General features: G+C 40.4%; 2 protein-coding genes across 2 annotated transcripts in view; one reads left to right on the top strand and one right to left on the bottom strand.

Moving 5' to 3' along the window:
• Positions 1-7014, bottom strand: part of LOC135482779 (sarcalumenin-like) — a 47371-nt gene extending 40357 nt beyond the window's left edge. Inside the window, exons 1-4 of the mRNA XM_064763139.1 lie at positions 6688-7014; positions 4904-5015; positions 2441-2534; positions 1295-1349 (exon numbers count right to left, since the gene is read on the bottom strand). Coding sequence (XP_064619209.1) covers positions 1295-1349; positions 2441-2534; positions 4904-5015; positions 6688-6802 — 376 coding nt within the window. The 5' untranslated portion in view covers positions 6803-7014. The remainder of the gene's footprint in view (positions 1-1294; positions 1350-2440; positions 2535-4903; positions 5016-6687) is intronic.
• Positions 7015-7385: 371 nt separating this feature from the next.
• LOC135482781 (uncharacterized) lies at positions 7386-10746 on the top strand. Its single transcript, XM_064763142.1, has 2 exons — positions 7386-7486; positions 8363-10746. The coding sequence occupies exons 1-2, from the start codon at positions 7386-7388 to the stop codon at positions 9036-9038; spliced, it is 777 nt and encodes a 258-aa protein (XP_064619212.1). The 3' UTR covers positions 9039-10746.
• Positions 10747-13668: the final 2922 nt, after the last annotated feature.

Consider the following 13668-nt stretch of genomic DNA (forward strand, 5'->3'; position numbering starts at 1 on the left):
TTCACGTTGCATTACGGTAGAGTCCTCAGTGTCGATGACAAAATACTTGCTTTCCAATGTGGAATATGTATAGCTTTGTCCCGTAACTCGGGCAGTTGCATTGTCATCCAAAAGTCACGAGCAACAGGAATGTTGGGGAGGAAGTTTTTATGCTTATTTACAACAGGACAAAGTGAGGTAATCAAGAAATGCTAGAAAGAAAAGTAAATGCCCGAGTCTGTTTCTGCAAATTACACTACAGGTACCCCATGTTATCATGATTATGGCAGAATACAGGTGGGTGGTAGAACGTATTAACATGAAAGTATGCAAAACCTGCCGGATATTGCAAACTTGAAGCAGCTGTAGCCTGCCAGACTGATTGAAGTACCTGTTCCCAGTGTTAACACTTTAGGGTCACAACAACAACCCTGAGAAAGTGCATCAGAAAGAGAAAATTGGTCAAACATTTTGTGCTGAATCAATCAAGCCTGCATGTCATAATATATTGATGAAAATAATCTCCTTGCTCCTGTTGCTACAGGGTCATCATACATGTACAATTTACAAATGACGTGGGACACAGTTGAGGAAGAGATTTAAATGATTATGAAAAGAGAAACAATACAACATTTTAATACAGTTTTTTTAGCAAGACGAATCACACAAGGCATTTATAAGGGGAGAATTAAGCAAATGTCATAAAGCAAGGAGAAAACTACATAAAAGTAAAACCACACCTGGATTATACAGATTTCCTAAGTATACATTGTACACAATGCACCTAGAGTTTTTTTTTAACTCAAGGTGCATTTTTCAAGTATAAAAAGTTTTTAAAGTCTAAAACTACCACAATACCATAACCATATCCCCATACATATGGTATGGTAGGAAAAATCCACAAAAAAAACCTGCTAGTTTTATAAATTATCTGGGAACTGCTGACTCAGTAACAGTCTAACATATTATGTTGTCAATTTCTCGGAAAGTACTGCATTCCAATCCAATTCATCCAACAAGTCTCACTTGGCTGGCATACCAAAAATTTTACAGAGGAATTTTTTTTCTCTGATAACAATAAGGTAGAATTTCTGAACATGCAATCTTTAGAATTCGACCAATGATGCAGTCATGCTGCTGTTGATAGTGAGAACTTCTCTGAATTAGCGACTGTTTTTTAGTAAAATTATACTTTAGAGACATTTCACAACAAAATTTTAGCCCATACGTCCACTTCTCTTAATAGTTTTTACTCCAGTCAACGCAAGTCGCCACCGACCGCTGCGTCGATAGATCTTGATTAAACTCGGCTTACCTTTGATCTGTCTGAGCGGCTCAAAATGAGGGTAGAGATGAAGCGTGGCATTGCCCTGAAAAGAGAACACTTGACTCAGAACACCATGTCTGTCTCATTCAGAATCAGATCAACTACTTGATCACGACTGCAAGGTATACATTCAGTGTTAATAAGAAGGGCATATGGCTGCATAAGAAATTGTGCAGCAATTTTAGCAGGTTGCAAAATTCAATCAAACATAATGACGGTAAGTTATAACCAATCAATGTCAACTTTTAAAAATCTTACCAATTGCAAAGTTTTTATTTTCTCATTTCAATTTAAAAGATCCAAACACCCTTTGCAAATTTACAATGTAGCATGTAGCATGCATCCTAATGAGTGATCCTAACAGTGACCATAGGAACACAGTAACTCATGGTGATAGAGAATGTTCCCACAAAATTTAACGAAACTGCAGAGGCGACACAAACAGCAGAATAAAGGCCAGACAGAGAACTGGGCACGAGACTGGGAATGAATGAGTGAAAAATCAATAATCGGTGCTCTGTTCCAAGGCAGAGGATGTACTTGGTAACCTGGCTACATACCATTAGCAACAGACTGCTGTCTGGCACACTCTACAAGTGGTATATATGAGAGGTAAGATTGTCTCTATGAGACGTTCACTTTTTTAAACTTCGGAGCTGGATAAGGTGTTTCATTTAAAAGTAGTCCCTAAAAATGGCATCTTGAAGTTGTTCTATGTACATGTTATACAGTCACATTAGCAATTACAGGGCCGACCATTTTTACAGTAATTTTTTCCCTTTCCGTGAACAAGGCACTGATCTCTTTCCACGTTGGCCTACTAGTACTGGGAATGCATGTAAATTATGTGTAATCATACACCTGTAACCAATTTCAATGCACTTGCAGTATTTTTCCCACTTCAGTCCAGAGGCCCTCAGATGTTCAAGTATGAGCCAAACATCACTGTATGTTTACAAAGCCTAGATATTGCAGTAAAATAAATATGGCAAGGTTCAAATTCCTTTGAATTGAAGAAGTCCTTGACTGCAGCTTTGTATTTGTAATATATCCCAGGTTATATTTCCTTTCCGATAGTTACCAGTTAAATGAAGTCATGACATCATCTGCACTAGACATGCAATGGCAACTTACTGTAAGGGTCTCCCTCTTTCGACCACTCGTGACAAAGGTGAACCCCTGGGTTTCAATGGCCACACCTGTTCGCTGTACATGTTCCTCTATATACCTAAGTGATAAAAATGTTATAAAAATAATTTAAAGAAAGCACAAAGTTTTAAAAACAGACATCTTCTAAGGGAAAACATTGTTGTATCAAAAGAAGACACTGAAAAGAACGGAAAATTAAGTCTGATATGGCAGGGACTTTGTTGCAAAACATCACACCAATTACAATAATGAGTTTTACAATTAACAATAAAGACTCGATAGTAAACTGTAAATATCATATGCAACACAAACACGATTTTTTTTAATGGATGGAATGTCCTACAGGTGGGTAAATTCATTCATTCACGGAGCTGCAACTAACCAATGCAGGAAAAACCCAGTAAAATTTTGTACAATTCGTGCATTCATGTAGTGCATTGGTATCTACATCAAGCAAAAGAGGGCACCGCAAGACAGTCATCGCAGTTTCGACAACCGCTTCATCGGTCCTCGATCGTCGCAAGTAAAGTGTGTTATTGCATTGACGAAAGCTGGAAAATGTTCTTCCTCAAAAGAAAACCACTGAAAGAAATAGGAAAATTTATGTGCAAAAAACCTGTGCACGTTCACACTTGACTGAATACTCATCCAGACAACAGGGAGAAGTGTGTGACATCAATAGGCCACGAAAATCATGTCAGGTAAATCACATTTATCACAAGCATCAATTTTTTTCAGGCAAGCAATGAATTTTCTTGTATTTTATCACACAGCTTTCATCAAGAGACAGTGCGTCGGGAGAAAAAATGTTCAGTATTTATTCTCCCAGTCAGTTTGACTTGTGCGTTTTTTCAGGAGGTAGTGTGTGTGGTCATTGATTGACAATTGAATGACAAACGAACTGATTTTAAAATCAATCTATTCTAAATCAATCAATGATCAGACTTACCGCTGACATAGTCATCCGAACTCATTTCTAAACAACATTGGCCTGATTGTGAACACCGCACTAAATGACCTTCATCACAACATTTTAACCAAAATTATCCAGAATAATCATTCTTTTATTAGGAAGGATGTGTTGAGGGAAAAAAAGTGGCATGAATATGTCAATCAACCCATCATGATTCTGCCCAGTTCCATTCAATACAATACATGCTGCAAAAACTCTGCTATTGATACAAAAGAATTGTATGTCTCACATAAAACATGCATAGACTAACTGGGTGAATCATGTAATTTCACAAATTGTAGTCTGGAACTGTTTCATGCGGTTACAGGAAAATTCGTCCCCGGATAATTCGTCCCCGGAAAATTCGTCCCCGCAAATTCGTCCCCGGATAATTCGTCCCCAAGGAAAATTCGTCCCCGGAAAATTCATCCCCGAGGATAATTCGTCCCCGAGGATAATTCGTCCCCGGAAAATTTGTCCCCGAGGATAATTCGTCCCTGGAAAGTTCGTCCCCAAGGATAATTCGTCCCCAGAATATTTTACAAAGTTGAAAGTTTCTGACTTTACTTTCTAAGACTCTTAAGTCTTGTCGAATGGACTGTAGTAATAACTACTACTTTCGATTTTTCTCATTCAGTGTAACATCTCGCTTTACTACCATACTAGCTAGTTACCAACCCCACTATTTATATAGGAGGTAGAGTTAGGCAGGCGAAATATTTTATTGAAGAGTTTAGAGCTTTTCTTTCATTCTGACCAGTAAAAATACTTATTTGAAAAAAAAAAATTATTTCACCTGCCTACCCCTACCTACTATGAAAGGAGTGGAGTAGGTAACTAGCTAGTAGGGTAGTATTAAGTGGTAAAGAGAGATATAATGAATGAGAAAAGTCGAAAGTAGTAAGTAGTAGTTATTCCTAGAAAGTAATGTCAGAAACTTTCAACTTTTGTTCAATTTTCCAGGGACGAATTATCTTCGAGGACGAATTTCCCAGGGACGAATTATCCTAGGGGACATATTTTCCGGGAACGAAATTTTCCTCGGGGACGAATTTTCCAGGGACGAATTATCCTCTGGGACGAATTCTCCAGGGACGAATTATCCTCGGGGACGAATTATCCGGGGACGAATTTTCCTCGGGGACGAATTTTCTGGGGACGAATTTTCCTAGGGGACGAATTTTCCGGGGACGAGTTTTCCGGGGACGAATTTTCCGGGGACGAATTTTCCTAGAGCCGTTTCATGCATGGAAACGGGATGTTAGAACATATTTTTCTCCCATTGAATTTGTACTTTGGAGCCTGTCAAGCAGCAACCTGTATAATGGTGAGGCTCACATGTACATCTTGGACTATGTTCCAAAACAGCCCCAAAAATCCACTAAGTCTACATTACATTTTTACAGAGATATGTGATAAAAGGCAGGCATCATAGGGAGGGTGTGGCATACTTTGAAATAAAGCAATGATAACAGAGATCATAAAGTGCAACCTACCAATTGATGAAAGAGCTTTTCCCAGCTGAATGATTTCCAATCAACAGTACAGATATTTTCTTCCTCGGCGCCAACAAGCTTAGATCAAGATTCTCAGCTATTCGAATTAAACCTGAAAAGAAACAACCCCACAATTTATGTACTTCTTATTTTCTTATAATCTTTCCTCTCAAAGAGAAAACCCCCACAACAATACTTATAATATATTTTTTTGATGTGCACTAACAGCTTGAAAGTGGCCCAAAAATCTCCATGATTCTTTCCAGCTTTACTCTCCAGACCAACGTCTCTTAACCTGGCTGTTATCTCAGTCTGACACCTCAAAGTCTCCAGTGAGATGATGGTGGTTGCTTCACTTCTGTCTACATTATAGGAAGATGTTGCATCAAAGATTCCCTCTTACGTCTTGCCAGATTCTTCAGTGGGCTTGTTTCACGAGCATCTTTCTTCCCTGCAGATCTACGAGGTCAACTCCAATATGTTGCTTTGCTTCCCGTCAGCAGTCACAGATTCTGAACAGTGGTTGTCCTTCCAGGAATCAAACCTACAACTTCCTGAATCAGAGCCCAGCGCTATTTAACCATAATGTTATCTCCCTATTAACCGGCTTTGCACTGCAGGCAATTTGAATCATTACATGTACACTATACAAATTTCAAACCTTAGTCATCACAGTCCTGATGCAGACAACAAAGAATGGCATAGGATGGATCCATTATTTCGACCTTTGACATGACCTCTGCTCCAATCTGATGTGTATGCTGTACAATATGGTCACTTGTTTACTTACCCAAGCAGCATTGCACACATTTAACCCATGATCAGAACATTCCATGAGTGTTATGCAAAGTCAGGAGATTTGTACCGGCAGATGTATTATGCAGTAGTGAATAACGTAGTTCAAACATCAACGTGTGAAATAGGGAATACTCAAAACACCAACACAAATTGAAACAATACTTCATTTTTTTACTTTTTGAAAACGTGACAATTTCATAATGTATGAAAATATGCCATGATGAAACATGTGACAAAATGGGTGTCGGCCTAACCTCAATCATCATTATATGTGTGGTATGCTTGGGCTTTTGTCTAATATTACTGAGAGTGCTGGTTATAAATTTCTCCCACTAAGGCCTACGTCATGACGTCAATTTTAAATCAAAAGTGGCGATATCACGCTCAATTTTCTGACGACCTCACCGGTGATGTTATTCTATACTATAACTATAGCTTGGCTTTCATAAGTTTCAAGTCGGTTTCTTCATCAATCAAAAGTTTTAAATTGAATATCCAGATTTCATTACAGAACCATGAAAAACTATGACCTAGGCTACAAGACTCAAGAGGATTGAAAATCATGAGCACATCAACTAAATCCACCCCCTAAGGCAAGTCTAACTGGACCAGATCACACCTAGCCCGCATGATCAGATGGTTTTGTTCGTCATCATCGACCTCGACGACCTTCGATCAGCTGTGTCATTGTACAGTGTCAGTGTACTTTGTGTGTCGCCGGCCGGTCATTTCGATCAGTAGAAGCATGCCGACACAATCTACATTAGATTTCTCTACAAAAGCAGCTCCAAATCAACTCAAAGGGCAACAGGCCGCGATGAAAATTCATACAAAACATGTCCAGACCTGAAGCAGACTCCCCGTCTGTCTGAAGACGAATCGTTACGTAACTTTTTCAATCTCTTGGCTCGCAGAGCCAGAGACACTGGCCCAGACAGAAGTGAATCGTTTCAAAATACGGTTATTTTCTACATAATTTTACTCACCATTGTCAGGATCAGCATACAAGGTATGACATTCTTTCAATATTCGTTCATTTACTGTCAACGTGGCAGAATCTGCAGTATTTGCAGCAGTTCGAGCTCTGACTTTTCCAGACATTCTTCCAGCGAGACGTCAACAGCCGAAATGGGCGAGTTGAAGTGAGACCCGAAAGACCCGGTGCTGGGAGTTGCAAAATTAGATGAAATTAACACAGCCTATTCGCAAATTTCATAAATCCAAACGAAGCGAGTAATTTTGAGTTATAACATCAAACCCCCACAATGAATTCTCGATTGAAAATGACACTTGAAACAAACAGGTGTTGCGACCACAGATAAAAATATCCAGCTTAAAGTCCAAATTCCCCTTCGAACCTAAATACCTCGTGAAGCGCCATCTTTCGTCATCAGCTGATGGCAATTCGCCGGGTTTGAGCCAATCAGAACGTCGCTTTCTGATCATTCCCGGAAGTCGTGGTATGCAGGCGACAGGTTTAAATGACGTTAGTCTAAACTATAACAATGGTAATAAGGCATATAGTGTTGTAAATACAATGCTGAACCTCAAGTAGTACATGTAAACAACTGCCAGAATAAGTTTGATGTAATATGAATTAATTTCAAAAGGCGAAATCTTGGTTTTCAACATGTGAAAATCTTAATGTCATCACAACCTCCTCCGCCTGATCAATATTTACAACATGGCTTCCCTTGTTGCAGATTATGGTTCTGGCTCGGAATCAGAACTTGACTCAGATGATGAACGTCACCGTCATGATAGTGCTTTTGCTCTTACCAAATCGTGAGTCAGCGGCTAGACGTATGCGTACCCGTCAATATCAAAATCAACTGAATCTTACAATGAATATAAACAACGATTGAACGAAACTCAAAACGCGAAAATGGAGAGTGAACACGGACGCACACTACGCATGCACTGCATGCATCATGCATGCTATGATAACCTCGTACATAATGCATGCTATGATAACCTCGTACATTGTCATAGGACATATAGCAGCAGTGAACTGCTCATAGCCATATAGTCATACCTATCATGCTACTTGTACCAGCAGTACCAGTCCCACTAACATTGTGCGATATTGTATCGCCACCACTCGTCCTCTGCATATATCGCCATTGATATGCATGCTATGATAACCTCGTACATTGTCATAGGACATATAGCAGCAGTGAACTGCTCATAGCCATATAGTCATACCTATCATGCTACTTGTACCAGCAGAACCAGTCCCACTAACATTGTGCGATATTGTATCGCCACCACTCGTCCTCTGCATATATCGCCATTGATATTCATTGGCCCCCTATAGTGCACAATCTTCTCGCGACATGGCCATACAATATCTTGCAATGTTACCACTGCTGAAAATAGACATCTTCACACGGCCAGTCTGGGGTGATTGTTCAAAGCCAAAATAAACCTAAAGACACATAAACCTACAGACACATCAATTATTTATTCATGGACAATAGAACACATTTATATGGCCTGAGTGGGCCATAGCCATGGGGGACTTATGCCCTTTTCTCTTGCCACTAACTGATGAAGAGAGCGGATCTGATTTTCTCCTATTATGCATTGCGAAAGTCCTCCGACATCTTTTCCTAACCATGCTAACAGTTTTTGAAAGAAAAATCCTTTCTAACATTGCAGGCCTTCTGAAGAGGAAACGAAAGTGAAAAGAATTTCAACTGAAGGCGAAAATCTCCTTATTGGAAGTGGAGGTTGTAGCAGTGATACTTCAGAGGAGGAAACTGATAAATGTCCCAATCAAACTCAGACAGACAGTACCTCTAAACTTCCAAACCCGTTAGCCATGAGAATACCACTGCCAGCACCATCACTGGGGAAAAAGAAATCAAAGAAAGTTGATGTAAAGTACTCTGTGTTTGCAAATCCGTTCTTGGAGGCGGAGACAGCGAAACATTCTATTCTAGAAAAACATGTGAAAATGACTGAGGATGCAATACAGGATCAGAAATCAGGAAAACCAAAGAAACAAATGTGCTATAAATTCAAAAAGGGAAAATGTCAATTTGGTTCCAAGTGTAAATATTCACATGATTTAGACAGTGTACCTGGAGTGATGCACGGAGATGCTGCCGAGATTGAAACTGCTGGACATGCGCAGACTGGTCAAGCTAATACATATTATGGAAACCCACCACAGACTTTCACACCAGTTTTGGAGGACGATGATAGTTACATGAGTCAGGCAAAGAAGAAGCGAAAGTTTGGAGTGACTGACACACTTCAACCCCCGAAAAAGGCACAAAAACTCCTTGAAAATCAGAGAGCCAATGAAAGACCTTGGACAATGAAAAGGTGAACTTGAAAATGAGAACTTTTTCAAAAAGTGTCTAAATCATATGAGTCTCATATCAAAATCGGTTAAAGAATGTGTTCTTAATAATGGTTTTTGTAAGAACAGGAATAGAGGGATTCCAGGCTTTAAAAAAATCAAAGGCTCTGTCATGTGGCTAGTGATTAGAAAATCCAACATCCATGTATCCATGTATTGGGTCAATGCAATGCTTCTGGCATGTCTAAATGTGACTGGCCACAAAACGTTCATTGGCTTTATGCAATATACAATACAAGATAACTTTTGTCCTTTACATATATGTTTCAGTTAGCAACGTCCAAATTAGGTATTTCTGTAATAATTATTTCTACTTTTGGCCTAAAATCAGGTTGTGTAACTGATGCTGAGTTCATTTTGATATAAGCAGGTAATGCTTCAGTTATTACCCAACCTTGGTAGAAATGCATTGAAAGAATTTGTAAAGGGCACCACTTTGAAGACCACTTGAGCAAAACGGCCTTTTTGCAACAGAAAATCTGAACAAAAGATGTGGGGTAACAAGGCAAGATGGTAAGAGATAAGTTGGGGAGGGCAAGAGGCCTTGGTGCCGTGGATTTTGTCCATAGTCCTCTTAAAATTAGTAATTCTTCACATTCTAGTTTTGTTGCCTCAGCCTGAAAATGGAATGAATCTCAGTTGGATCTCGATTGGTGTGGTTATTGTAATGTACTTCAATGTAAGAAAATACATAACAAACAAAACTGTCCCCGTGACCCAGATTCAGCTCTTGTGGAATTAACTTTTTATAACATTCTTGTTAAATTGCATCAAGTAAGGTTATATTACCTTGAATGACGTGCTAATAAATGCAACAGTTTTTCTAGTTCTGCACGCCACCTGCTCTGAAATTGTTGAAACAAAGGTAATCCTACTGAAAATGTTTCATTTGGTTGTTATGTCATGTATGTGTAGATGATACTGTACTTTATCATTCATATTGTTAAATGAGAATTTTGTTGTTTGTGGCATTTCTCACTTCATCAAAGATCATGATGACATATTGCCCCAACTTGGATACCTCGGAGTGGGCGGTACTTCCGACTATATGTTGAAACAATTGGTGAAGCTGCTTTTCTGGATGATGATAACATTATGACTGGAAGTGCCTCCAACTATATTTACCTGTTTGTGTCTCACTATGTGCTTCCAGGCTGACTAGAGAGCTTGTACGTTGACGCCACATTTGTTTGGCAGTCCACAATTGGTATGGCAGTACACCATGCCGGTGTTGGTATAAAGTGTGTCAAGTGCGGAAAGTTGCCTCACTGCCAAGAGACTGTCAAGATAGCCAATTTTTATGTGATGACGTCATCCAACAGGCTCTTCAAACCAGCTGCACGTATTTTGTTGTATCAAGCCATCAAAATTGATCTCATAAAACTGTTCACTTGGGGGTTACACTTGGACTTTACACTAAGAGGTACAGAACAATTAAGAGAACAGCCCACCACCAGGTAACCTCATGTCCTACTGTACCAGTACTATTAAATGGGGACATTAAATTTCAACTTGCTTCATTTAGGCATTGTTAAAGGTTTATAGGGCATTCAAGTCGTATATTGTATGGGTTTGTTTCAGAAATGTTACATTGTTAAAATGCTTCAGACATTTTATCCTCTTATGCACATGCTTACCAAGGCAGCTGTAATGCATTTCATGAGAAAAATTCAAATAAATAAGAGCATACTCTTCATATGAATTCTGTCAAATCTTTGAAGTCTGGGAATGTTGCATGACAGAGCAGAGATAGCTGCCAGTTTGGGATTGCTCAAACAAGAAAATTGAGGACATCAAGCGCAGCAATGAGAGGTGCTTGTGGCTCGCAGATAAGCCAACGTTGTCGCAGGAGAATGATTTGACATTGCCATTATAGGGCACACCTATACCGACCAGACTGTCTTCATGTGAATGAGTTTAGGACATCAGGCACGGTTGTTCACACACGGTAATCAGAGGTGCTTGTGGCTTGAGGAGACATTCTTCATGTGAATGAGTTTAGGACATCAGACAGGGTAATCAGAGGTGCTTGTGGCTTGAGGAGACAGTCTTCATGTGAATGAGTTTAGGACATCAGACACGGTAATCAGAGGTGCTTGTGGCTTGAGGAGACAGTCTTCATGTGAATGAGTTTAGGACATCAGGCACGGTAATCAGAGGTGCTTGTGGCTTGAGGAGACAGTCTTCATGTGAATGAGTTTAGGACATCAGGCACGATAATCGGAGGTGCTTGTGGCTTGAGGAGACAGTATTCATGTGAATGAGTTTAGGACATCAGGCACGGTAATCAGGTGCTTGTGTCTTCATGTGAATGAGTTTAGGACATCAGGCACGGTAATCAGAGGTGCTTGTGGCTTGAGGAGACAGTATTCATGTGAATGAGTTTAGGACATCAGGCACGATACTCAGAGGTGCTTGTGGCTTGAGGAGACAGTCTTCATGTGAATGAGTTTAGGACATCAGGCATGGTAATCAGAGGTGCTTGTGGCTTGAGGAGACATTCTTCATGTGAATGAGTTTAGAACATCAGGCACGGTAATCAGAGGTGCTTGTGGCTTGAGGAGACATTCTTCATGTGAATGAGTTTAGAACATCAGGCACGGTAATCAGAGTAGCTTGTGGCTTGAGGAGACAGTCTTCATGTGAATGAGTTTAGGACATCAGGCACGGTAATCAGAGGTGCTTGTGGCTTGAGGAGACAGTCTTCATGTGAATGAGTTTAGGACATCAGGCACGGTAACCAGAGGTGCTTGTGGCTTGAGGAGACAGTCTTCATGTGAATGAGTTTAGGACATCAGGCACGGTAATCAGAGGTGCTTGTGGCTTGAGGAGACAGTCTTCATGTGAATGAGTTTAGGACATCAGGCACGGTAATCAGAGGTGCTTGTGGCTTGAGGAGACATTCTTCATGTGAATGAGTTTAGAACATCAGGCACGGTAATCGGAGGTGCTTGTGGCTTGAGGAGACAGTCTTCATGTGAATGAGTTTAGGACATCAGGCACGATAATCAGAGGTGCTTGTGGCTTGAGGAGACAGTCTTCATGTGAATGAGTTTAGAACATCAGGCACAGTAATCAGGTGCTTGTGGCTTGAGGAGACAGTCTTCATGTGAATGAGTTTAGGACATCAGGCACGGTAATCAGAGGTGCTTGTGGCTTGAGGAGACAGTCTTCATGTGAATGAGTTTAGGACATCAGGCACGGTAATCAGAGGTGCTTGTGGCTTGAGGAGACAGTATTCATGTGAATGAGTTTAGAACACCAGGCACGGTAATCAGAGGTGCTTGTGGCTTGAGGAGACAGTCTTCATGTGAATGAGTTTAGGACATCAGGCACGGTAATCAGAGGTGCTTGTGGCTTGAGGAGACAGTCTTCATGTGAATGAGTTTAGAACATCAGGCACGGTAATCAGAGGTGCTTGTGGCTTGAGGAGACAGTCTTCATGTGAATGAGTTTAGGACATCAGGCACGGTAATCAGAGGTGCTTGTGGCTTGAGGAGACAGTATTCATGTGAATGAGTTTAGGACATCAAGCACAGTAATCAGAGATGCTTGTGGCTCGAGGACAAGCCAACTCCGTCAAAGAAAATAATATGACACTGCTGGTATAAGGCACAGCAGAGGACATCAAGCACAGTGATCAGAGCGGACAAGCCAACTTTATCGAAAGGAGAATGATTTAACACTTCTAGTAAAAGACACAACCATACCGACTGGACCCAAGGATATTCTTTATGGTTCACCACTGCCAATCACTCGTAGGAGGGTAACTTCCCAAACAACGCCATCATAATCTCTGAATGAGGTTCTGGCTCTTGTCCATTGGTTGTGCTGTACATATACATTCATACTGTCATTTCAAGGACATTAATGACGCAATTTCTCTTGAGTTCCCATGCATGCTTGTGCCACAGACTTGGGATTAAGCCTGTGGTTGTGACAATCATTCCACCGTAGCTAATAATGGCATTTGTTTGTGACATTCCACCTTATCACCGCTGGGTGTTCTCATGACATCAAGGTTCTCTTGGTGTGATGAAATCCAACAATGGTTGTGAATGGATGTACTTTCTGGTTGTGATGCCACCTTGTCTGCCTTTTTGCATTGGTTTTGTAGTGAAATATGTTGTCATGACGCCCATTGACAAAAACTGTTGTATGTGGATGTGATACCAACAGGTGAAGCTGTATTGACAAAGAGAGCCTCACTATTGTATGTGGATGTGTCATAATCAAGCCTGGATTTTAATTTGTTGCCATATTGGGGAATGGCTAAGTCTTCATTCGTATTTGTCAGCTTGCTCTGGTTTTCATCCAGTGTCATTCTGGAGACAATGTCGTGCAAACACCCTCTCCTCTTTGTCCCTCTGTCCTTATGATATTGACTTTGGTTGTGATAAACAGCAGTACATTTACTACTGTCCTGTAAGTTTTAAAACTGTCCCAAGATACGGCGCCATAGGTCTATGTCTGTGTGATGCGATTAAGAGGTTACATTTACCCATGTTGCAAGTGATAGGCTTCAATAGGCTTTTCATCAATTGTCAGGTGACTGGTGTGGGGTACGGTTGTGCCAGACTCATACTCAGTATTTGTT

The sequence above is a fragment of the Lineus longissimus genome, chromosome 2, assembly GCF_910592395.1.
Source record: "Lineus longissimus chromosome 2, tnLinLong1.2, whole genome shotgun sequence".
NCBI lineage: Eukaryota > Metazoa > Nemertea > Pilidiophora > Heteronemertea > Lineidae > Lineus > Lineus longissimus.